At 44.0% G+C, this 25,964-nt stretch overlaps 1 protein-coding gene across 5 annotated transcripts in view; it reads right to left on the bottom strand.

Moving 5' to 3' along the window:
• CASZ1 (castor zinc finger 1) overlaps positions 1-25,964 on the bottom strand; it is a 247,674-nt gene that overhangs the window by 7,554 nt on the left and 214,156 nt on the right. For 3 of the 5 annotated variants that reach the window (XM_009289629.1, XM_009289632.1, XM_009289630.1), the window contains 12 exons: positions 24,420-24,584; positions 21,693-21,865; positions 20,054-20,922; positions 17,922-18,066; positions 16,629-16,692; positions 13,911-14,071; positions 10,352-10,474; positions 8,600-8,935; positions 6,642-6,840; positions 5,926-6,097; positions 2,864-3,012; positions 682-916 (listed from right to left, as the gene is read on the bottom strand). In XM_009289629.1, the coding sequence (XP_009287904.1) occupies positions 682-916; positions 2,864-3,012; positions 5,926-6,097; positions 6,642-6,840; positions 8,600-8,935; positions 10,352-10,474; positions 13,911-14,071; positions 16,629-16,692; positions 17,922-18,066; positions 20,054-20,922; positions 21,693-21,865; positions 24,420-24,584 (2,791 nt within the window). The remainder of the gene's footprint in view (positions 1-681; positions 917-2,863; positions 3,013-5,925; positions 6,098-6,641; positions 6,841-8,599; positions 8,936-10,351; positions 10,475-13,910; positions 14,072-16,628; positions 16,693-17,921; positions 18,067-20,053; positions 20,923-21,692; positions 21,866-24,419; positions 24,585-25,964) is intronic. The other 2 variants (XM_009289631.1, XM_009289633.1) reach the window with 1 other exon arrangement.

The raw sequence follows: 25,964 nt of genomic DNA, 5'->3' as shown, positions 1-25,964 counted from the left end.
ACTAGATGATAACAGAATTCAGGAAAGATACCTGACTACTGAAAAGATAACCCTGTAATACAGGGCAGTGGGAGATGGCTACACATTATCATGTCAAACAGGAAACAATGGCAGAAACTTACTTCCAAAAAGAGGGGATGATGGAGGTCTCCTCCATGCAACACTACACAAAGTGGAACAAGAGTTTCTGCATGAGGAAGGGAGCTCAGTGAGCTGCTTTTATATGTTGATTTCTGAAGATGTGGTAGGTTTTTTCCCCTGTGTGTATAGTATTTGCTATTGTACAGTCTTTCTGTACCTCAATAGTATAGGAAAGTGCCTGACTTCAGATGCTGCACAAGGAAATATGAAAAGATACCAGGGGAAATGCCAAGTACAGAACAGGCCCACAACTTTTGTTTTTTTAAATTGGTTATTAAAATAGATCCAACTCCAAGACACAGGATAAAAACCTCTCTTCAAGGGAGAAAAAAATATATGCTGTTAGTTCATGAATACTTGAGGTGCACATTTTGATGGATCTCTTATCACAAATGATGGAGGGAGCTAGGTTAGTACGAGTGAAGCTGGTACAGTTTATATTTTAAGGTGCAGTTGTCCTTTGGCCTCTCTTCATGAGTTTATCTCCCAAGAGAGCAGGCAACTGGTGATCCATTTCACCCCCCTCCGCTTCTCTCTTACCTGCTGATGTACTTTCATTGCCCACTGGAGTGCTGGAGCAGCTGCGGTCCATATTGGAAGATTCAGAGGAGATACCCCCAGGGCTACAGCCAGTATAATCCATGTACTCATCTGTTTCAGTGTCCATCATGCTCGGGGGTCCCTGAAAGGAAGCTGGGGTTCCTGATGAGGCTGGGCTGGGTGCCATGCTGCCAACCTGGGGGAGATTCTCATTTCTTGGAGTGTGGCCAATAACCTGCAGCAGGAAAACAGGACGGGGACTTTCACGCCAAAAGCAAGATGCCAAGACCAAAACCATCTGTCTGCACGTTTATTTCTCTCTGCCACAGTTCATGAGGGATAGCTGGAACATGCTCGTGAGCGGAACCCGTGGCACTGTGGCTACGAGCATGAATCTTCCTTCACTGGGAGCTCAGAGCATTAAATTTGGCACATGTATCCTGGTATGTGAATTGTGATGTGCTCAGAGGCTGGGAGTGTTAATCTTGGCACCGGTATCCTGGTGTGTGGATTCTGATGCATTCAAAAACAGGAGGTGTTAATCTTGGCATTACTACCTTACTGCGTAGGTCCTGCTGCATTTGGAGACTGGAAATATGACTACTGACATGACTGTCCTAGTGCCTGCATGCTGAGACATTGCAACAGGGGAATAGAGACCGAAACCCGTGACGTATGTGTATGTGTATGCTCTGTTCACATGCAGCTGTTGTGGCCTGGCATGGCATGGTCTTCTCTGGATAGTTACATGGGTAGGTACCCAGAAGCAACGTACATTCAAACACACCACTAAGTGCCTACTGAGCACTAAGGAATGGGAAAAACTGGAGTTTGTACATTTAAATGCAGAAAGGCAGTGGCAGTACAGCAATCTGGTTAGCTTTGCCACATGCCCTGATTTGTGGTTTCCTCCTTGTTTTGTTGTTCACTGGACTGCTCCATGGGCTAAGCACAGCAATGGAGTAAGACTAGCACTGTATGCTCCCAGGGTCGCTCACGCCATGATTACTACTTCTCCACTGCTGAAGTGATACAGGATTGCCAGTGAAAGGAGATGGAGGTCAAAACTATCATTTTCTGCTCAGCATGTACTAAAATTCTTAGGGCTGGACTCAGCATGTACTAGAAGAGTAGCGAAGACAAATCTGTTTGTTAAATCTCTCCTAACTTTGATTCTTGTACCAAAGGTTTTTGTGTTCAGAACAAAAGCTACCACAACGGTAACACCAGTTCCTTGGCATCTGTGAACTCATTAAATCCAACAGCAGTAGACTTGAACAATTAACTTATTGACAGTACTTAATAACGAATAGGGACCTCTCATTCCCGTGCCGTGGAATGAAAGGGGGTTCCCATCTTGCTTCTACAGATGACCCCTTTTGTTTTTCATATACCAGAAGATGTCCTTAGGGTCAGATCAGTCACAGGCATTTAAATAAGGCTAGCTTGTTTCATCTCCCAAGTCAATGGAAGTTAAAGCAATTAGGGAATAAGAAGAACAAGCAGGAGGCTGCAGGACTGCTGCCATTCTGAGCAGGAGCTCAGTGCAGCAGTTGAAACTCTTCAATTTAGTCATGAAACAGACAAACCTAATCTGCCAGTTGCTCTCAAGTTATGTGTTAGAAAAGAAGCAACTGCATCGCTCCACTACTTCCTGAGAGAGGACAAGGAGTGCCCCAAACTAACTCCAAATCAGTAAGAGAAGAGACATTTCGAGACTGGTATTTCTCCCATCCTAGGTGGAAGCAACAAATAATTCCTTATGTGCAACAGGAAATGTTTGCTTTAACCAGCACGTTCAATTCTTCCACATCCTAAGCACTTTAATTTTAATAAGCCAATTGGTGTATATTGAGAAAGCACGGAGGGAGTGCAAGCTGTAAATGTATTTTAGTGTTATCCTTCTCAATTTTTTTTTTCTCAATAATTCACAAGGAAAAGCTGTTTACACTAAGTTAAGTGATGAAGCATAGACATCAAAGCATTATCTTTCCTCGTAGTGTAGAAGTCCAACCAGGTAAAGCTAGCTTGGGTGAACCCACATATCCCAGTTGCAACCCCCAATGCAGATATCCGTAGGAGTTTGGGTACGAGTGTCTTGGCACTAAAGCAGTTCTGCAGCAAGCAACCAAAGGGACCAACACTACATGCGGATCTACAACTTAAATAACCAGTGAGTCACCTGAGTAGGAACACGATCAAAGTTCTTCCCCAGCATCCTTCTCATGTGCTTTCTGGCGTGGGATGTCATTTGGTGCTTGAGCAGGAAGGAGAACTGGCAGCCCTCTCGAATGCAGTGGAAGTGGCTGTTCACCTGGTTGTATTTGCAACCTACAGACACAAAACCATTGTATGTAGTACATGAAAGGTACCAAGAGGAAAGGGACTGTAGGGAAGATGATCTGGAGACAGGACAAGGCTGCTGCTACATGGATTTCTGGTGGATTGAAGATTATCAACAGTCACGGGTTCTTCAGGAACAGTCCTGAATGAAAGAAAACATGATCTTTTGCCTGCTGAGCAACTGCAAGAGAGGATTACAGTGTACATAGATTTAAGAAGTGAGCCTGAGCTGCAGACTAGTCCCATCCCTCTTCGTTTTGTTATAAAGAAAGGAACATTATCATTACATCTAGTGGTACCTAATGCTCTCCAGTCTTAGCTAGCACCCTTTCCTTTACAAAGAGAACAAAACCAAGACATTTAACTGTATCGTAGAAGTTACAATCGAAAATACATGCTCATAATTAGATTAGAAATGAGAAGTTCTTTTTCTCTTTTTTCCTTTAACTGTGCTCTCAGAAAAGCAGTCTCTTAAAAGCTCTAGCTCTGGACAGCGTATGCTCTCTGGTCAGATAGAAATGAGCCAAGAAGTGTTTATTGCCACTCCAAATTTGTTGTGTAATAGGGGCAGCTACTAAACAACAAGCGATTTATATGGGTTCTGGCATACAGCACCTGACACATTTTGCTCCTCATGGATAGTGCCATGCATGCTGGGAGTTTGCGTAGCTCATTAACAGACAATCCTAAACAGCTACATTCTATAGCTGATAAATAATGGCTTGTTGCAATTAAAACACAGCTATATCAATAATCAGGTTCTGTCTGTTCTCCATCATCCCTTGGCCATACCCTTACACACATAGAGGTACAGACCTACAGACAGGCTCAGTTTTACTCATTGATCATCTATCTATACTCATCCACCTTTACTTACATACATACGTATTTTTCATCTCTCTCTCTCTCCCTCCCCCCCATACACACGTATATATTTATACACGCATAAACATACATATAAAAAAAATCTATCGCGCATGTGTGTGTGTTCAAACATTCACAACCCTTAAAGCAGGCCAGTGCTTTATATATTTATATAAAGCATATATTTATATATTTATATTTATTATATATATGTGTGTATATATATATACACATCTGCAACGTAAAAAAGCACAGAGATGTACAGAGAAGGAGACATGCTTTTACATATTGGTATTACCACATACATCTACACGAACACATCCAGCTACACCAGCCCATCATGCTGCCTGTATCTACATAGGCAAATGCAGAGTGCTGGCTAAACGTATGTTTATTGCACAGCAAGCCCAACCTATAGGCATACGTACGTACTGCTGGATGCATGTACCCCATCACTGCCAAAAATAAACACTGCTGACACATGCACAGCCTGTAGATGCCTCGCTGCCAAACAGCTCCTGAATCACCCAGCCCATCTTTAGCTCACAGATAGCGTTTTATGTGCATGCCAAGTTTATGTTTGTTTAGGTATTGCACTCCCCCACAGCCCCACCTGATTTGCCCTCCCCATCACATTGTGCTGTTCTTTGGGATGGAGAACAAACAGTGCTGGCAGGACTGAAACAGTATCAGCAAAAGGCAGGTGAAGGCTCGCCTGTTGCTAGGGCATCCATGTAGGCTGGGTGTCATATATCATTGTCCTGCTTTGTCTAGCCCCTGCTATCACCTGAAACACCTAAAGTTGAGTAAATAACAGTCACTGCTGAATCTACTGAGATGCGTAAGTGAGACCTAGGTAAGTATGTACTGGCTGTGGCGTGTTGACACTCATTACCCTGGTTACCACAAACAAGCTACCATTTGGGTATAAATCCTTGATGTATTCAAAGCTGAAAAGAAAAGTTTGGTTCTTGTTACTGTGGCTGTTGCCCTGCAATGTGAGAGAACAGCACCCGAAGTGTTATTCTGAACCCTGTTTTGTTTCAGCCTTTGTTCCAACCAGGAGTGATAGGGAAGACTGGGTCTGTGATACTGTTAAGCCAAAACACAACTAGAGGGGTTAAGTGAATCCCAGGCGGTTCAGGATAGAGCTCTGCTGGAGCTACCTTTAGGGATTCCCCCCAGCCCTGGATTTCAGCTCTAGACACCTCCCTGGGAATGCATTCTACTTGCTGTTGTGCGTTTGTTTTACCAGCTTTACACTAGAAGCACTTAGATTTAATAACTACTGCAGTGCTGCTAATAGTTTTGGCAAGTGGGCAAGCCACAGTCTGATGCTGTGCCACATCTCGGGTGTTTCCTTGGGCTGTGCTCTGGTGGAAGGCTGGCACAAAGACACAGATCTGTATTCCCTGCTGCTCACAAGTGGATGTGGAGAATGGTTTCGGAGGAGAAGGGAGTAGTTTATTGAATGCTCTTCTCCATACCGCTATCTCCGGTTATTTGGCTTTCAGTATGCCGCACTGGCAATGGCTAAAAAAAAAAAAAATTTCATTTGAAGCTGCCTGGAATCGGGCAAAGCAGCAACCTCCTTGATACAGGAAGACTTTCACACAAGGCACTCATCAGAACAGGGATTTTCCCTATGCTTTTTCTTTTTTTACTCCTAAAAGCACCCTTAAACTCCACCCAAGACAAGCAGTAGGTCCAAAAGACTACAAAGTACAAAAACCTAACCAAATAAAAGGCCTTGACAATTAGATAAAAAGGAAAAACAAAGGGGAAGCTGTATCTCCAGACAAATATATATATATAAAAAATCCTCTATATTACAGTTTCTATCCATTTAACTCGGGTCTATTTGGGAAAACATGCTTAACTCAGGCAGATCAGGAACTGCTTTCTGTTTTGTTCCATTGATTTAATGACCAAATACATCTTAAGCATAACTCTCAGGCTCTAACTCACGACGTTCTTAGCCCGCACACAGGACAGACCACATGAGAAAGGTGACAGGGGAAAGAGAAGAAAACTCACCTAGTCTGCCACACTCTTCTCGCTTGGTGAAATACTTGAAGCCATTGGCTGCCCTTCTCTCTGCCTTCTCATGTTTTTTCACATGCCAGGGCAGCTTGGTGGTGATGTTAGTCACAAAGTAGCAGCCAGGACGAAGACAGTGGTAATGCCCTCGCATCCTGAATTCACAGTGCTAGAGGGGAGCAAACAGGCAGGTTGCTTTAAGCGTATCTAAAACAAATGCACTCTCATCTGCCTGCTACTAATGCTGTCCCTCCGAGACATGAGAGAGAGGCCTGAACTGATACTCTAGATCCCATCCATTTTACCTTCCACAAGCTGCAGTGCAAACTTGTTCCCCGTCGTGTATTTTGTATTGCTGTCATATATTCTGTATTGCAGTATTCTACATTGAAATATCCCAAACCTAACTTGTAGCTTTCCCCGGTGTTCATCACAGATTTTTATTGTATTTCACCTTGTGCCTCTTAGATCGTTCTAGTTGCTTTGTCCACTTCACCCAAGTCAAAGAAACATAAAAGCAGTGCCATTTTCAATTTGATGGAAACCAAACATTTCGCTAGACCACATAATTAAGACCCTTCCATGGTTCTGTAGTTAGACCAGAAATGAAACACTCAGCCTCACTTCCTACTGGGTAGTCTACTTGCTCTTTCCCATTCTTCTTCTCCTGCACACATACACAGGCTAGAACACTGCTTTTGAACTGCTCTTACCTGGTTCGGACAGAGACACTGCAGCGAATAGTAAGCAAACTGGTCTCGCACATTCACCAAATTATTGTTGGGGTTGATGTGGTCCAGGCAGTGGGATTCTGCTTTGCCAGAGGTTTTGCACACATACTTGCAGTTCCCAAAGAGACAGTGGAAGTGGAATTTGTTGGCGTACTTGCAGTCCGTTGCCAGGCAGGGATCACTGGAATACATCCAAAACCCAATCATCACCTTCACTCATTCCACACATTTGTTTGTTTGCCAAAATTTAATTCAAGGGGAGCCCAGCTGAAGCCTCTGTTCCAAACATGGCCTACAGCTTTCCCATAGCCACCTTCCTCTTTAGTAAAATTGATGCTGGCAACACTACTGCAATTCCACCAAGCTAGTGCACTTTCTTGATTAAGATTAGTAAAATACAGCAATGCATGGTGGGTACTGTAGTCTTTGAGGGCCACACTTCCAATTTAAAGCTCTCTCTCAAGATCGGGATAGATGCTGTTTCTCCCTTTCTGCCTGTACTTACCTCAATGGAGTCAGATAGTTTTTCCCATCTCAATTTTGTGTAACTGAAATGGAACTCTTGGGCACGCACACTGCAAGATGCCAGGGCTTCCCCTGATTAGACAAAATCGGCAGCGGCCCGTTTAATCAGCTAAATGGTTTTAGTACCTTACTCCCCTGACCCATTCCATGGATTTCTGGCTGCACAAACAGAGGTCAGATCGGAGGTAGCTGAACATTGATCCCTTGGACCCAAGCACTGTACCCAATGATACTCACTCAGATACGTGAAAGAGAACTAATACACTTCTTTGAAAGCAGACAAATGACTGTCAATGTACGACCCAGAGACTGATACTCCACCAGCCTGAATATCTAAGCTGTGATGCCTAACCTGAACCCGGACTTCTGTGTCCTGTAAACTACGTAACTTCTGTGCCTCTTTCTGTCTATGTAACAGAAATAACACCATCATCGCAGCAACACTGTGAAACTTCTTTAATGTTTTAAAAGAAGTTCAGCAAGGTTATGTTACCTTCTGCCAGACACTTCCATTGTGAACTACTTTGTAAACTAACACTACAAGACCAGAGGCACAGAATTTAAGGAGACTCATTACACTTGTACAGAAGTTCAGCCAGGACAGCAAAACTTTGAGAAATCTGAAGTGAGACAGAATTGCTTCCTATTCCTTGAGCTGCTGAGAGACCCATTCCTGGTAAGGCAGAGTCCAAGCACTTGTGCCCCCTCCACTATCTGACCCCCAGACTTCTTCATTGGGGGAAAAAAAAAAACAAAACAAAACAAAACAGTATTATACTGAGTTACAGATGGCATTCCTAGGAAAAGGCCATAGAGCTTACTGGGGACAAATCCAGGAGAAATCCAGCAAGCTTCCTTTTCAGCAACCTGTAAACATCTACTCTTAGTTAGTTCCGTGTACTTTGCTGCAGTAACACCTCACCTTTGCATGACTGAGCACTCAGTTGCCCACTGATTTTTGCTCAACTACAGAAACTCATGGCAAGTCTCAGACTTGCAGCAAGATCTGGAGGTGGGCTAGTCAGGTGTCATGCTGAAAACTTTAAAGATGCTATGCTTCCTCTGTAGCCTTCAGGGTCAAAAATACTGCAAAGACGCATGTATTTCTGTACACCTCTCATGAGGTATAAAAAATGCTTCAGTGAAATGTCAGCAATTTTATTTCTCCTCAAAACTCATACCTAAAAGTGCCTCCAGATGTACTCAAAAATCTTGGTTTTTTCCTAGGATAACTGAAGGTATTTTCTAGACTTCATAGAAGCAAATTTTCTGTGAGATAAAGCCCAGAGTACTTTCTAGACAGAAGGTCTCTCAGTGGACGAATATAGATGTAGTACTACAGTTCTGAGGAGCGGTAAAGAAGGGATTGCAAGGCAGGAGAGGACACAAGGAGGCAAGCAGCATCTACAACTTACTTCTCCTGGAACTGGAGAAATCCGGGTTTGACCTGAGGCTTGGCGTTCTCCAGGGAAGTCGTTGCCAAGGGTGAAGTTGCCAGGTTAGGCACTGATGCTGGGATCTGAGGCATCTGGGGTATGGTTGAAGCCAGCTGCTTCCAAGCTAGCAGTGTGGGGGCAGAGGGTACAGTAGCTGGACTTGGAGTGGGCACATCGAGGGCAGGAGCACTTGCCATGGTGGCAGAAGTAGCAGACGGTGATGAAGGGGCCAGTGAAGCCTTATTCTCAGTAGTAGTTGAGAAGGGAGACTCAGAGTTACTTTTCACAGTTCCACCCTCAGTTCGGAAGTGAAAACTGCAAAAAGACAGGGTGATTCAGACATAAATTCTTGACCATTGCATATAACTTGATTTCAACATCAACAGGAATGTGGCAGGAGTCTGCAAATAAATGAGCTGAGGTTAAATCCTAAAAGGGGCTCTGCAAACGTTGTGGAAAGATTTGGGGGCCTCCTAGACTGTCTGTGAAGAGAAGGGAGTTCATTAAGAGGCGCGGAAACAGAAAGGTGCAGTAACTAACATGCTGAAATCAGAGAGATGCAAAAATTGCTGCAGTCAGTAAGATCAATATGCCTTTGAGGGCAGCTTCCCATCACTGTTGTGAGAAGCCAGTAGTTTGTAGTAGTGAACCACAGGGAACTATCCAACACCACATACCAACTGTGCTAACAGATCTTTCTGTCTTAAAATTTGCAACATCTCCTTCCTTTTTAACCCCTTCAGAATCAGTCATGTGGCCGGCTGCTGAAGGCCTTACTCATTCTTTACTTGGGCAAATCTTCCATTGCCTGTAAAAGGAACTTGGCGTGGTTTTGAACTGCAGATTATGCTCGGTAGAAATCTGCAACAGGGAAAATTTCCAATACCCTACCCTTCCTTTGCTAGTCCCCTCACTGTAACAGTGGGAGCATATCTTAAATTCATTCTTCACCCAAGAGTCATCTAGAGTTCTGAGCATGCTGCATAGCCTCTGTAATACCAGCCATATTATCTACCCTACAGTTCTGGCTACCAAACTCTGGGCTGTCTGCTACTTTCCAAAATGATGTGAAATGACAAAGGGTTTACAATATAGAACATGGCAAGGTGAGAAGGAGGTTGCTGTTGGGCTGCACAGTTTGACTGCTTCATTTCAAGATCCTTATCCACATGATGTGAAACTCTTAAACAAAACCATATAAACTAAGGGCTAGGGAAAACTTGTTAAAAGAGATTTGTCATGACAAGACAAAGAACAATAAAATGCTTTCTACGCTGCAGTGATGGGGAGCTGTCTAATACACAAAAAGTCTGTATCCTGTGACAATGGTTGGGTTTACAGGATCCTCTCCCTCCCACGTTTTCTTATTTCTTTGCATGGTGTATTTGTGCGCTGTGAGAAATACGGGTCTCCCTGAACACACTGTCTGTCAAGGAGGCTATGGAAAAACACAAATGTCCAATTCTCAGCCTTGCCAACGCTGTGAGAGAACCTCTTTTTCACAAGTTGAGCACATTTATTGTGAAACAAAATTAAAGAGGACAGTGTTCTGCAGAAATTTTAGCTGAGCACATTTACACAGGAAGCATGTGGATGCCCAAATTGCTGCCCTCAGGACTGCCCACATTCCTGCTCTTGAACAGAGTTACTCAGTAAGGTCTCTCTCGTCCTGCAGTGTGCATGTTGGAGAGTTTTCTCAAGGTTTCCCAAGACTCGCGCTCTCCTACTTACTTGGCATGCTTGATGGCTCCATCCAGGGTGCTGAAGAGGGCACCGCATTCCTCCACGACACAATGGAAATGCACCTTATGGAGAAAGTCGCACTGTGCATCGCAGAAATCCTTGGTACCAAACCTGGCCAAAGCAGACAAGCAGGCATCTTATGGAAGGCCCCAGAAGAGAAGCGGTGTTGGAACAGACATATTTTCCTTGTTTTTCAACTCTACTACCATTCTGTTTTCTAACGTCACTGTCCCTGCTGCACAAACAGCATTGCTGGCATTGTTGCTTGATTATTGCTTGTTATATAGATGTGAACATGCAGAACAAGAACCTAATTTCTCTCCAATTGAACTTGACCGAGAAACTCCCATTCACTTTTAGTGGGAGCAAAATACAGAACTACTCTGAAACAAAAGATGAAAATCATTAGTGTTCTTGAGTGCCTATGTACAAAAGCCTAGGCTCTGAGGAACGATCAAAGGTTAGTAAATTAAGGGAAATCCAGACCAAGAGGACACTGCTGAAACATTACAGGTCATTTTTTTTTCCTGTTTCAATCCACTGGGAGTAGCAAAAGGGAAGAAACAACAGTGGTTCAACGGAACCTAGATCCAGAATCCACCCGCCCCCCACCTTCAAACAACAGGGTATCACATACATGGGAGAGACGAAGTGTCGCCTATATAGCAATTACAGCCTAGTATGCATAAATACTGAAAAGCACAGTCCCTGAAGTACAGAATAAACAATGCTGCAATGCAAAAACCAGAGCAAAAGCCATCATCTAAGATATGCCTTTTGTCATCTCGGGGGAAACGGTCAAGAGGGCAAAAACAACTAAGCAGGGTTTCACTGCTCATCCACTGCTGAGATTCTCCAGACTTAGTAACAGTAGCACAAATACATGTGATTTCAGGAAACTCCAGAATCATAGGGAATCGAGAAATCAAGTAAAAAACACTGGCAGGAAGGTTTTGAAACTTGACAGGGGAATCTTGCATAATTAAGATACAACAAACTACAATTGCTCTGATGAGCAGGAAAGCAAGAAACAAACAGCAGCCTGTGTGGTCCCAGGAGGGACCAGGTAAAGGGTAAAGAAAAAAAACGTACTGGAAAAGGAAGGTCAGTGGATATAGAATACATGCAGTCAGTTAAGGCTTGCAGGGAGAAGATGAAGGAAAGTAAAGGTGTGGTAAGAGAGAAGAAACCAGGTTACTGCAAGCTAAAGGGGTTGTTTTACCAGGGACGAGAGGTATTGTACTTAGAAAGAAGGTCCAATAAAAAAGGAAGGTGATGAGTCAAAAATGGCTGCCTTATAAAATTTGCTTTGCATAGGGAAACTAAAGACAAAACAGACAATTAGGGATAAAATGAAGACCTTCTAGAAGACCAGATAAAGGGACTGGTTGGAAAATATAAATATGCACAAATCAGCCAGTCTGGATGATGTATGTCCTGAAGTGCAATAGAAATTAACTCACAAACTGATTGCATTACTATTTGCTACTTTTTAAGCCATAGAGAAGATGGAGGTAGTAGGAAATTGGCAAAAAAATAAAAAATTTTAAAAATCTAGGTACTGATTCTTTCAGGGAGCAAAAAGACAAGTGATCTTTGGCAATTATCATACCTCTAGTCTTAACTTCTCCTTCCAGTAAAGTAATGGAACAAATATTAAGAGGGAGGAGAAAATCATTAAACATCTAGAGGATAAAGGAACCATGAGCAATAAACAGCATCAGGATTATAAAGAATAAATCTTGCCAGACAAATTTAATTGCTTTTTTTGATAGAATTACAAAATTAGTGGATGAAGGGATGCAATATATTTGGATTTTAGTAAAGCATTTTGATACAGTCTCGCATATGCTTAGAATTAATTCAAATTGGCCTGGATGTGAATGCTACCTCATGGATTGAAAACTGGCTGAAGGACCGTAAACAAAGGCTAATGACAAACAGCAACATATTGAGCTGGGAGGAGGTATCTTGTGAACACTGCAAGGATGACTTTGGTTAGGTCTGAGCTTATTTAACATCTTGATTAGTAATCTAGGAGAAAGAGTAAACAGCGTGTTAATGAAATTCACAGAAGCTACTAAACTGGGAGGAGTTGGCAACACCAGTGCAAGAGGAGAAAAATAACACAGAGAGGCCTTGCAAGACAAGGGAGAAGGTTCAGAATACAAGAGTCACATTTGGAAACACACAGCTAATACATCTGGGGGTGGGGGGTGTATTTTTATACATAGGGGACTCATGAAAGCAGCATTAAAAGCAATCCTGTGTAACAGTGAATGGTAAACATGACACATATACATTCTGCAGTACAGATGCAAAGAAGGTAGCATAATTGTGAGCTGCATATATGGAGGCAGGAAGCTTGTTACATCTGGTGTGGTGCTACAGGAATGGCAGCCCAATTCTGCACCCGTGCAGGGAACGGCAAGAACGACAACAGCAACAACATGATCAGCAGGCTGAAGGGACTAATTCACAAAGTCAGATTAAAGGAAGTAAATAAGCTTGGTTAAATGGTATGCTAAAAGTCTGTGACTATCTGAAGGGGGTGGACTCCAATTGCGGAGAGGAATTATCTGCTGTGGTTCAAGGGGATATAACCAGGAGAACTGCAACAAAATTACAAAAAGGGAAATTCGGGCAGCCTACCGTGAAAAAAACAGTGACAGTGAAACATATTAGGTGGTAGAATACTGCTGCCAGAGACAAGAAAATAGCCACGCTGCTTGGCATAATTAAAACTAGGCTGGACAAAATGCAAATGGACTGCAGGGAAGGATCTCACACTGGCCAGGGGCAGATGGACTAAAAGACTTTCTAGTCTTCTCCATTGAAGTCTGTGATTTACAAAGTGTCCACAGGCATTTGTAGGCAACTATCTGTGTCAGAGCACAAACCCGTATGTGTCTGCCTGGGTGTATCTGTGTACGCTCAAAGCATGTGTCTGTCTGGGCATGTATGTGCATGTATCTGTGTGTGGGTGAGTTTTGTATCTGTTCCATTTTCCTTTCAAGCCTCCTTGTCTACAACAAAAACAGCAGAAACTATCCCAGTTCCCATACCCCTTATACTCCTTCTTATTTTCTTTCAGTGGCCTACTCCTATGATCAGAAGAAATGCCACAGCGAGCATTTTAAGGCTTCTGTGACCTGTGCGTAATAACTAAACATGGTCCAACAGAAGTTCAGTGCTAAGAGCAAGCTGCAGTGGGTCCCCTGGACTTGCAGACTTGGAGATATAAAGAGGAGCCTAAGATGAAGTCTAGGCTAACAGTACTATGTGAAGATCTGTGCTCGTAGTCGGCTCTCAAGATCCCTTTGCAAAATAATTCTATGTGGACAGGTATTTCTTATAGGACATTAACACCTACTGCAGCCAGCCAGGACTGAGGACTAACTGCACTCCAGAAGGTGATCAGCATACCACAGAAGTAGGCCTTTAAATTCAAGAGAACTCTGCATTCAAGTGTGCACTAATCAGCCAGACACTTTGCAAAGGAAATAATTTTCCCTTTCCTCTATCCCCAGTTCCGTGCTCTCCTTACCGATGCAGGTACATCTTCCACGGCTCAGAGAGCTTCTCCTGGACAAGTGCTTTCACTGCCTTGCCCAAGTACTGTGTTGGCTCTCCAGCCCCAGCCTGGTTGCCATCTCCTTCTGTCTTAATGTTCAGCAGGTTGCCAAGGCTGGCACTGGTCTTTGACATCTGGAACAAGAACATAGACACTGCATCAAGCCCAGCACACAGCAGCGGACACTGCCAGTCTGGATACCCTCAGGACTGCCCACGGAAAGCTATGTCTTTGAAGATTAAGAGAGAAGACAAAAAGTCTGCACAGGCTGCCTAAACTGCATCAGCAAAACTTAGTAACACCTCACTCTTCTGCATCCTCCACCCAACTACCACAAAGTACTCGGGTGCCCACCTAATATTCATGGCTCTTGTGTAAAGTAATGAAGCATCATGTCTGTTTTATACATGGGGTAACTGAGGTGAAGAAAGACATACCTTGAGTATGGAAAAGGTGTGCAGGCTTAAACATTCATAACCCTATAGCTCCTACAATATGTCGGTCTCTTAGTACAGAGCTAGTGATAGAACTGGTAAGCTCTAGTTTATTTAGAATCATCTTATCCCAGCCACAAGGACGTCTCCTTCTTTAAAGTGATCAGGTATGTTTGGGGGTGGGAGGGGGGAAATCTTATTCAACTGGGGAAAAATTCTGGCTCCACTTCAGTTCCTGGAAAATTCTTACTAACTTCAATAAAGAAATTATATCACTTTCTGTGCTAAATGGACATACCCTCCACAAAGCAGGACTTGGACTCACAATTTGCTTTGTGTGAAAGGCTTCAGATAGATTCTACACAGAGAAGGTTTAGAGGTCCAGGCGTATGATGTGCAGGACAGAAAAAAGAAGTTACTCAAGAGTGCTTAGAGAGAAAATTTTCTTTCAGAATAAACGCGCAATTTCCCAGACCCTTTCTTGCTTTTTTGTGCTCTCAGTTACCTCCAGTAACAACAGTGAAATTCACAGCATGAATAAAATGCAGGATTGGGCCCAATACTTGCATTATAAACTCCACCCACTTAAGGATCTTGAAGCCCTTTATAAATATCAGTTAATTAAGCCTGACAGCCCCCCTAAATAAACTGCAATACGCTACAGGAACCCTGGCTATATGAGGCTCTCTTAATGCCCCCTGAAGGTAAAGCCCCTGCTGCTATGTGGAGACTGCAGCTCTTTATGGCTGGAGTCAGAAATCCAGGTTGCCTTTTTCCATTGGTGTTTGTTGGGCATTCAATTTCTGTAAAGGGTTCTTTTTCCTAGACAAATAATGAAGGATTCCTCCACGAACAGAAGCTGTGCAGCAAGAGGAAGAAGCAAGCATGATGTGTTCCTGAGCACACTGAGCCTGATTCTGCAATCCTTAGTCTTGGAATAGGCTCCTTCAAATCAGTGAGCTCTATTCTTTGCTGGCTTATGTCATCAGTTAATCTCATTCCTTCTTTAAAAAAGGAACAAACCTGAAGAACTTGTATTTTGTACCTGTGCTACACTTATTTTGCACAACATAAAGAATCTTATGCAGGGCTGCACACAAACAAATGTTTATTTCTAAGCATATGCTTAAATCTCATATTCTCCTGGAGATTTTCAAGTGAAGTATCTATTGAAACAGAATTTCCCCAAGCTGGGGCCTTCAGAATGACTCAGGACCCCAGACAGCAGACTCACGAAATAGATTTACTCACTAGAGAAAGAGCTGCTATTTGGAATCACTAAAGGGACAATACGCAGGAATGAATAAGAAATTAAGTTTAAAAGGGAATACAAAAAACCCAGTGTAACAGAGAACCAATGGAGGAGAAAAGTGGCATAAGGATAAACACAGAAATTAAACAACACACAGAAAAAAGAGGGATGAAATAAGAGAGAAAGGAGGCGAGAGATTACTAGGCAAAGTCACTTTGCCCTCTCTTGAGGGTTATATGGCCTTGATGCATGTAACGCCCAGAGCCAAGGGGATGGCAATAGTTATGCCTGTAAAACCTATCACACAGTAGAATATTAAAGCATGGCTCAAAGGCTGCCCTGATCTCTACTGCAGTTGTATACAACAGCAAAATTAATCTTGGTACAGTAGAATTTATCATGTGAAAGGGAAATATATATTTGAGATAATGTATCATTTAAGGAAAAAGTAAGGAAAAAGAAACCGTGCATTATCTAAAATAAATATAGAACATGGTAAAGGCGGCTCTGTTGGACACCATTACTCACACCAGAAAGACAGAAATTGATGATTTTGGCTCAAAACTTCTAATTTTTTTCTTCTCTTTCCACAAAACCCAATGATTCTCCTCCCCCTCCCCCAATGAAAAAAAATGTTTTTGAGTAAATAAACAAAATGAGTAACTGTAAAAAGAGAGTGCGAGAGAAGTTGCCAGGTTCTAGAAATAAAAAGGGGGGGGGATATCTTTCGGAGCCCTCCTCTGTCTAGAAAGGATTAAAAAAAAAAAAAAAAAGGTGTCAGAGGCTGCAATATATTTCTTCAGCCAGTTCATTAAATTAATTCGTAAGCAGTGGCTCTGAAATTATACCCGATGAAAAATGGTCTCAAAATTTAAATGGTACAAACTCATCTTATTAGAGGCAAAACATTAAAAAACAAACGCATCTCTTCCCCCCCTCCCCGCCATCGCAGCTTTAATTTCTCTTGGTGGGGGGAATGAAAGGCGTTTGATGGATGGCTCTTACCTTATTCATAAGCGAGGATAAAAGAGATGAATTTGCCGAGACTGTGTGGCCATTTGATTCATTACTGGAACACACAAACCAACAGGGTTTAGTTAAGATGTGCACAGGGACTGTGAGCACTGAGATTAATTCTTCTCCCTTCAAGCTGCCTCACTTCTCACCTGCTACGTCCGGAGGAAGAGAATGATGCCCACCCTCCCTTGCGCAGGCCAAACTCTTTTACTTGTGATAGCCAAGATGGAGAGAAAGAGGGTCCCAAGTTTGCAGAAATTAGTTCTTTCAGCTATTAAACAGTCCAGACCTCTTCCTCCAGTGTCCACACCACCACTTTTTTATTAGCTGACTCACAACCCACCCCATGTTTTACTCCTTCATCCCATTAGAACTTTCAAAAATATGCCACAAAACCAGGGGGGGTGCTGATGGAAGACTCATACTGCCAGGGACACAGGCCCCCTTGGCAGCGGAGGAGAAGGCAAGGCAGCAATCCTCATGGCCACAGCTAAGCATGCTGAAAGGCAACCTTAGTATTTCACATGCACCACTAATAGTGCTAGTTGACTACAAGTGCTGAGGTCCCAAATTGAGTCTTGTTTAAGTAACGTATGGAAAGGAATGTATACAAAGGTCAAAGTGGAGCAGGCTCACTTATCCCCAGTATCAGTTCCTTGGCAGTTTTTCCATACAGGACAATCCCCAAACACTCCTATTCTCAGTAGAGATGCTGGACAAGTGGGACACGCGCTTTGAGATAGGTGCATTGACATCTGCGCAAGTGCAAAGATTCATCACCATAACTATAGATTAGCACGTGCCAGACCCAGACCAGAGTTAGCCTGACACCCAATTGTTTTGTGTGTCCAGTTTCTCTGGAAGGTGCCTCTCTCAGACCTGATTCAATGCCCTATTACATCAGTGCTAACGCTCCTGCTAAAAGTGTGCTGAAGTGTGGCATTGGAGCAGCCTTCCATCAGCTCTTGATGACAACAGCAGGAATATCTAAGTGAAAGAAGGAGCTTTGGCAGTGGTTCATTTTTCAGAGGGGAGCACAAGAGGTGGGACTCTTGTCAAAGAGTCAGTAGGTGCTTGTGAGCCCAAAAAAACGTCTGGAGAACATAGACTTGAGGGGGAGTAGAGAGAGCCTCCCTGCCTCCAGTTTGGGGGCGTCCAACTCAGCCACTGTGGAATTGCCTTTCGTCAACATGTTGTGTCCTCTCATATTACAGGTACGGAAACTTCTCAGAGCTTGATGCTGGAAAGAGCTAAGCGTGCCTGCCTGTGCACTTCTCTCACCCATGGTCCTTGACGCTCAGGTCCAAGCTGTGCTCCTGCAAGGAGTCCTGACTGGTGGCAGATGACGATCCCATGGCCTCCACAGGTTCCTGCTTCACCTGAACTGGATTGAACCGTCCGGGAGCTGCTGGTTGTCCATTCCCTGCTTGAGAAAGACACCAAAATTAAATGCAAAAATTAAATGAAAAATGTAGGTCTAAAATGAGGTTACAGTGGCAAATAAGTAAGTTGAATCACTAGCACCAGTGCATAAATGGAAAAAGCAAAGAAAAAGTGGGGGGGGAGGGAAGTGCTGGGATTGCTGGTCAGCATTTATTGCCAAGCTGACATGATGGGTTCTGACGTCCACTCCAGCGTGGAAATTCTTCAAGTGATAATTATTGCAAAATTATGTCAAAGTTGTCCAGGCTATGGGCCCTTTAAAGGAGAAGGGCGGAAGGAGCGTGGGGGAGACCTGATTCTCTGCACAAACTGTCATAACTAATTTGCGGGGCTGCCTCTTAAGCGTTTATTAAAGACTCTGTTAATGCTGAGGCAATGTGGCAGCTTTCGACTGCTAGTCAAGCCCCCTTTCTCGTCCCCAATCCCAGCGTTGCCGTAGCGACAGCAATGGCCCGCCACTGCGCGTGCCCAGCAGGAGCATCTGCCCTGTCAGGGCTATCGAAGGTGACAGCCAATGGGATTGGTTCAAACTGCGTGACCTCTTGCCACCGCCATCACGTTGTCCCCACAAAAAGGGGGAATTTTTTTTTGGGGGGGAGGTTTTGTGCTGAGCCCATGAAAGAAAAATTCAAATTAAAGAAGAGAAAAAAGAGAAAAGGGGGGAAAACGGGAGAACAAATTAAAGAAAAAAATTAGGAAGAACAGCAAAGAAAAAAGGAGGGAAAAAAAGTTGCTGACAGGAACATGTCTGCAGAGCTTTTTTCCACAATCCCCAAGTGACTAAAATATTAATTTACCCTCCGGCAGTACAGCTGACGGCGAGCTGCTTCTCAGACAGCAAGTGGCATTTTATTAAAAAATAAAGGAAAATAGTTCCCTCAATGACCTTTCTCTGCTTTAGGAAACAATTTTTCAAATAATAATTTTAAAAGTATGTGAAAGTTCCCCTCCCTCTTTAATCAGATCATTTCATCCTACTCCCTCGTTTGCTCTTGGGTAGAAGGGTACATCAGCAGCACTCACATACCCATGGGCCAGCAGCCTGCTCTGGCCTTTCCACACCCCGGGGAAGGAGGCTGTGGGGCAGCCCAATGCCACAGGGTGCTACCAGGCAGCGCCTCCCCTCCACGACCCCACGCTGCCCACCAAGAGCTGACAGTATTCAGCAGGAGATTTGTGGAGGTACCCTGTGCTCTTAAGGGAGCCCCACGTCCCTGCTGGCAGGGCTGGGCACAGGCAACTACCTGCCCCAGGTCTAGGTGGCAGCAGGAAGAGCTCTGGGCTGCCCCAGAGGACTTCTCATTCCCGTCTTTCACCCCTCTCATGGTGCCACTGCCCCTTGCAGCTCAGGGAGCTGCAGGGACAGAGAAGCACAGCTTACAAGAACTGAACAGGAGAAAGGTCCAGTTTGTGGACTGTACCAACACTACCTGCAAACCCACAGCTGGGACAACAGAGCTGGAGCACAGAACCAACCCCCCAGATCAGAAAAACAATTGGCAATGAACTACAGATCAACACCACTAGGCCCAGCCAAAACTCGATACAGTCTGCAGAAGAGGGCTTAGGCTGCTCTATGGCCTGCAAGTATTGGCCAAGCTTTTTCTTCATTTCCATTTTTAATACAGTGCCCCTCTCTTTTCAGCCTACAGCAAACTAGGTAATATACATGGCACCACTCTTCCTTCAGATCTGGCAAGAGCCTACTCCATTTGTGGGCAAAGCTGCGTTTCCTGCCTCTCTTCTGGCCATGTGGGTATAGCCAGGCTCCACAGGAAACCATGCCAAGACTGCCCTCTTCAAGGGTTAACTGGACATGACCAAATTTATTCTCCCATTTATGTTCCTTTACTACCTCCTCCCCACTTCCAGTCCCATGGATGACTGGGTGGCTTCTCATTCACTCCTCCCCAAGTCATCACGCACTGCTCTTCCTCCCACCACTAGCACAACTGATGAGGGTAACTCACCTGCTTCAAGTGCCACAGAGGGCTTGAGTGCAGCTGCTGCCAGCCTGGCCATCATAGGAGAGATTAATCCCTTGCTAGCAGAGATCCTTTCCATTATAGATGCCGCTGGAGCTGGAGAAGAAGTAGCCGCTGGCTCACCAGATCCTGAAATGGCCTGGGATGAGGAATCCGTAGGAGCAGATGATGTTGGATTGGTGCCAGAAGAACCAGCAGTCATCAGATTAGCTGAGCTGGCAGGAAGTGGTGTAGAGACCCGACTGGGGATGATGGGGAAGAAGGATCCAGCTGTTCCAGGAAGTGCTGAATTGGAGAGTGCCAGGGCCAAGGGTATATTGCTGGGAAGAGCCTGGGAGAGCAGGCCAGAGATCTTGGTGGCTGGTGTCATGCTGTTGGCAGACTTGCTGGCCTGTGAGGAAGCAAGCTCAGCAGCAGAGGAGGGTGCAGCTGGGACTATGAGAGAAACGGAAGACTGTTGACTGGTGGGGGAGGCACTCAGGCTGGAGTTCTTCGAGCTCATGGCGGAGAAGTCAATAAGGTCATCATTACTGGACTCCTCTTGCTCATTATCCTTGGAACCCAGGAGAGAGGCAGGCAGGCCCAGCACTCCTGAGCTCCGGATGTGCCGGCGCTCATGTTTGCGTTTATGGGAGGTCATCTGGCTGGTGGAGGTGAAGGTGAAGCCACAGCCTGCCCTTATGCAGTGGAAGTGGTTGGTGGCCTTGCTGTAGACACAGCCCTCATACTTGCATTCCTCATACTTGTAGAACTTCTTGAAGCCGTCCTTGGCATAGGCATCATCTTTGATGTGGTAGCTCTTGTGCTTCTCAATGTCACACTTGTTCTTGAAGGTGAATGTACACCCAGGTCGCCTGCAAGGGCATCGAGGAGGAGAGGGTGGTTGGCTGTGTGGGCTAGGAGCACAACGCAACTGCTGTCACCTACCTCCCTCTGGGATAAGGACTGGGGCCAGTATGAGACAATGGCCCTGGCTGCAAAGGGGTTGAGGAGCTTTATGCGGATTAATCCGTGACACCAAGGCAAGCAAAAATGCTGCCATGTGAGAGAGCTGGGAAGCTCACTCCACTCTGAGGAACAGCCACAATAACATGGGGATGCAGGCACCCACCACTAAAAGTTCCAACAGAAACAGCAGCTAAAGGGGACTAAGGTACAAACTGTGCTTTCCTACTCTTCCTGAGAACATGAGAAATCAATTGAAGAGCATTTGTGTAACAAGGCAGAGTCTGGCCCTGAAAGGGCTGAGCTGGCTGACTGTTGGCTGGAGAGAGCTCTAGCATGGAAGTGCCATTAGCAGTATATTAATGGCCTACTTCAGTCGAACTCCGAAGAGCCCTGTGATCTCTTTCCCAAATGATTCTAGGATGTATTTTCTAGTGGGTACACTTCCCTCGGATCACCTCACTTCAGATCACACTCCTGCCTTCAGAGTGGTCTTTGGCAAGATCCTGGAAATCACATCTGCCCTGGAGCATCGAGTTCTCTCAAGAGCAGTACCGAGAAGGTCACAGCAGGGAAAATCAAGTCCCTGTGTATAGTCCTCCTTTTATGACTTGGCAGAAGGAGGCAAACAGATCACACAACTCTGAGGCAGGATTCCTCCCCTTCCCTGCTGTCTCACCTGCAGTGAAAGTGAGTGGTTTTCTGCCCGTAGAACTGGCATTCCACAGTGCCGCAGTCCTCCGTGGCACGGAACCGCTGAAATCCATCGTTGATGAGCTGCGTGTTCTTCTTGTGAAAGTTCTCATGGGTCATCACATCAGAGGTGCTTGTATAGACCTTGTTACAACCCACCTACCCCAGGCCAAAACAGGGAGTCATCAGCACAGCGTTTTAACAGCCTACCATTATTACCAACAATAATAAACATATGAGCACCCACACACATTTAATAGTTCCATTTGTGCACTTCTCCTAGGAGTATTAAGTCATCACTTTAATTCCCAATCTAAAGACTGATAGAGCAGTTGTGGAAAAAAACCCAACTCTCTGGGCATGAAACAGTAAGAAAAAAAGGGGAGGATGCAAAGGGATAAAAGACCAGCTACAGATAATCATGCCTGCTTAGGGAGGCAGTAAGCAGGGCTCCTGCTCTTAAGGAGAAAAGAACACTGACAGATGCCATTACTTTTTGTTATCTTGGAGCGACATGGAACGAAGTAGGAGTTTCATCTATTTGGGGAATACAAAATTGAGTGGGAATGAGTTATTTACCTCTTTAGTGCTTCTGGGAGGTAAGGCAGGGTGGTGCAACATGAGGCCAATCTTTTGAGCTTGTAATATACGGGTTTCATTCTAGCAAAGCATAAACCTTATGTTCAGCTGATCTTAGCAAACTGGTGACTTTTTTTCCCCCGTCACTGTTCAAGACTACCACTTCAATAATTTTAAACTCGTGCAGCAAATGGGAATGTTGTGACAAGGACGGAATGCTGAAAACCTGCCTTCCTCTGGGTAAAGCGGGCAACTTTGCCATATTGAGTAAAAAAACACTGGAATCTGAAAATGTCCTCAGCCCTGCTGAGGGAGGATTTTTTTTTTTTCTTCTCTAGCACAACATGTGCCAATGCCTGCACCATCTCAGAAGTGAAGAGAACGAAAACACCACCTCTTAGTTCAGCCCAGGTTGATTCAAACAGGCAGTAACAAAACCCAAGACAAATACCCACAAAAAAAAAAAAAAAGGATCTCCAGCTATTTCCAATATAAAAGAGCCTCTCTCTCTCTGCACTGACACCTTGAAAAAAGACAGACCCTGCAAGGCATTAAAAAAAAGAATTAAACAAAAACCTCCTTAGGAATAATTTGCAATGCAGCTCTTGGTGCTAAAGCCTAAAAAAATGTCAGTTTATATAACCAATTAACTGAATTTTATCCACACCAATTATGGACATAAAGAAAAAAAACCCCATGAGATGGATGGCACAAATTCTGCCATTTAAGCAGTATTTTCTTTAATTGGGAGTTTATATTCAGACACCTTTCCTGTAAGACACTGCTTACATGGGCATTATTTTACTGGAAGACAGTGGGCACAGGATAGAATTACCCATATATAGTTGTGTAAACGAGGGTCTCTATTCTAACTCGGAGTGATTTAGAGCTGTGAAACACTCCTCACACTCTAAAAAAAAATTAAACAAATCGCATCCTGGTCAATTGAAGAAACTAAACAATCAATATTATGGAAGCATAACAGAAAATGTCCTCAAGAGAAAGTCACATGAAGTTCCCAATTTATCAAATGTTGTAAGCACATGCTTAAACCAACCCCTATTCAGGGCAGTACTTGAGTGCATGCCTAACATTTAAGTATGTACCTAAGCCCCATTGACTTCAGAAAGCTTACCTGACTTCAAGTTAAACATATGCTGAAGTCTATCCCAGCAAAGCATTTAAGCATGTGATTAAGGCCTTGTGACTTTAACTGGGGTCTTAAAACTGTTGAGATAGGGCAGGAAGCGAGACCTGAGTTTTCAGAACAGAAAAGCTTTCACCAAGGGTTACCTGACTACTCTGTAACTAGCACATTCTCATGGCAATGGTTTAGGCCACAATTCTAATGAAACAAGTACATATCAAACCCTCAAATCTGAAGAATGATCAGGGTAAGACCCAAACAATCTGGTGTGTCCATGTCTAAAAACAGTAAAGGCATCACAGTTACATCTATGCAGCAACTCCAACTCTGGTTATGCTGCTGTTGAAGCCTGGCTGGCTCTTGAAACAAAGCTCCCAGCCTACACCACAGACAAGTAAACTCCAGTACCACTGGTGAAGGAGATGGAGAACCAGGGGTGTTAAGTCTAGATATGTGACGTTAAAGTTTAATTACTTTAGAAACTGATTATGGAGGAAATTAACCCAGTGTTAAAGGGCAGATGTGTCACAGAAAAGTCTGATTTCAAGGGAGTGACAGATCAGATTTGGGTAGAGGCAGTGCAGTGGCATTGCAGAGAGGTCCCTGAATCTCAGAGAACGGGGCTTGTTTGAACAAGTGAAGTCCAAGACTGTGAGAAAACCTTGAGAGCTGCTTTGCCTCACTGCATGCACAAGGCTTCTAAAAACAGAGAATGGTGCTTCCCTTCGCCCTTCCCAACACTTGGCAGGGCAAGTACTGTAAGGACAGGGCACAGACTCTTCAAAGAGATGCCTGAATCAGAAGTGAGCAAGGGAGGCTACGAATGTCACCCCTTTGCCTCAGGGCAGCCCCTTGCTCTCTAACAAGGAAGTGTTGGGCTGCCTGAACTCAAGAATCCTTTCAGTCCACCCCAAAAAGGACACAGCTCAAACAATGGCTCTTCATTTGCCTCGTGTGCTACCACCTATTCCCCAGTCCAGCTGTTACCTGCATGCAGTGGTAGTGTGTGCTTTTCCCATTCAGGTGGCAGCCATGATAGTACACGCTACAGTCATCCAAGGGGCTGAAGCGCATGAAGCCGTGCTGGAGGGAATTATCACGTTTCTTGTGCATGTTGTAATGCCGAATCACATCCTGTTTACTAGTGAATCTCTGGAGAGATACAGAGACAGACAGTGAGACACACGTGATGGGAGTGGGTGAGTAATCCTGGGGGCAGGGTATTTTTGTTGTTGTTGTTGTTGTTAATAAATTTATGGTACCAGGAGTTTAAATCTCAGCAGTAATCACCCCAAGAGAGTCAGATTAAAGAGGAATTGCACGCATGTATCTTCTTGGTAAAGGGAAAGTATCTACACATGAAAAGTTGTAGAGTAAACATGACACTGGGGTGATGTGCAGAATATGCTCCCTGCAGCTTTAAGACTGCAACTCTTCTAACATAATTTTAGCTGCTACTATCTCAAGAACTGCTATAGTTAGAAAGCAAACCAGTGAACTAAACAGAGAGTAATCCAAGCTTCCAAATCACTCACTGTAGTGGTTAGCAAGACACCGGCTACCACATTCATGTCAGACTAGAAACTGGAAAAAACACACTGCTCTTTTATAGTATCTTCCCATTGTAAGTCTTCTGCCTCCCCTACAAGGTAGGATGGCTTTATTAGGAAAACAGGGACACAGAACTTTCTTCCAATCACAGAAAAAAATGGCAGTAGAGCTTAGAGCTAAATCTGTATGACCAGAATATCCTTTTCATCGTCTACCTGCTTGAAGTTATGAAGGGGTACCCCACTGTCAGAACAGGCTAAGTGCCTTTAAAATGAAGCTTTTCATTTCTATTTCCCACAGACATCAATATTTAACAGCGAAGGTGGGAAAGTAAATCTGATTTTTTTTAAAAAGAAATCAATATCCATTTATTTTGAGGAGTAATTGAAAAGGCCTGTATTCTAATGTTTAACAACTTTTCTAGTCTCCCTCATAGGAAACAAATGATTATTGCTTCTACTCTTTCCTCCTATAATATCAATCCTGATCAATCTCGTTGGTATTGGCACAGGAATATATGGATATAGATTTCAACAGGAATCCCTTGGAGGCTGGAGGTATGATTTCCCAGGGCGTATATACAGGATTGCTATTGCCAATCATTGTTAATTTGTGCCCACTTATTACAGAGCGTTACTTATTCTAAAATATATCTCAGCCATAAAATAATTTGCATTTTAAAAAGCAGCCTAAATCCTTATTCCCTGGGAGACCAGACAGCTCCTTTGCAAGCAGCTTCTAGACTCCTTAGGAAATAATCATGAGGCCAATCATAACAATAGTTTTTTCTGTCTTCCCATCCTTTGTATTTCTCTCTTTCTGGTGCAGAGAGATCCGTGTCACAGTTGGGACAGACTCATCTCGATTACCAAATGCTGGGCTAGGAGGACCACTACATGCATCCCAGAGACAAACTCTCTTTTGATCAATAGAAACCCACAGTCAAGCTCAGCAGATCAACTTCCTATGCTGTGGTCAGAC

Source organism: Aptenodytes forsteri, unplaced genomic scaffold (genome assembly GCF_000699145.1).
Source record: "Aptenodytes forsteri isolate BGI_AS27 unplaced genomic scaffold, ASM69914v1 Scaffold61, whole genome shotgun sequence".
NCBI lineage: Eukaryota > Metazoa > Chordata > Aves > Sphenisciformes > Spheniscidae > Aptenodytes > Aptenodytes forsteri.
The sequence above is the reverse complement of the archived record's forward strand: the minus strand, read 5'-3'. Positions and strand labels throughout refer to the sequence as shown.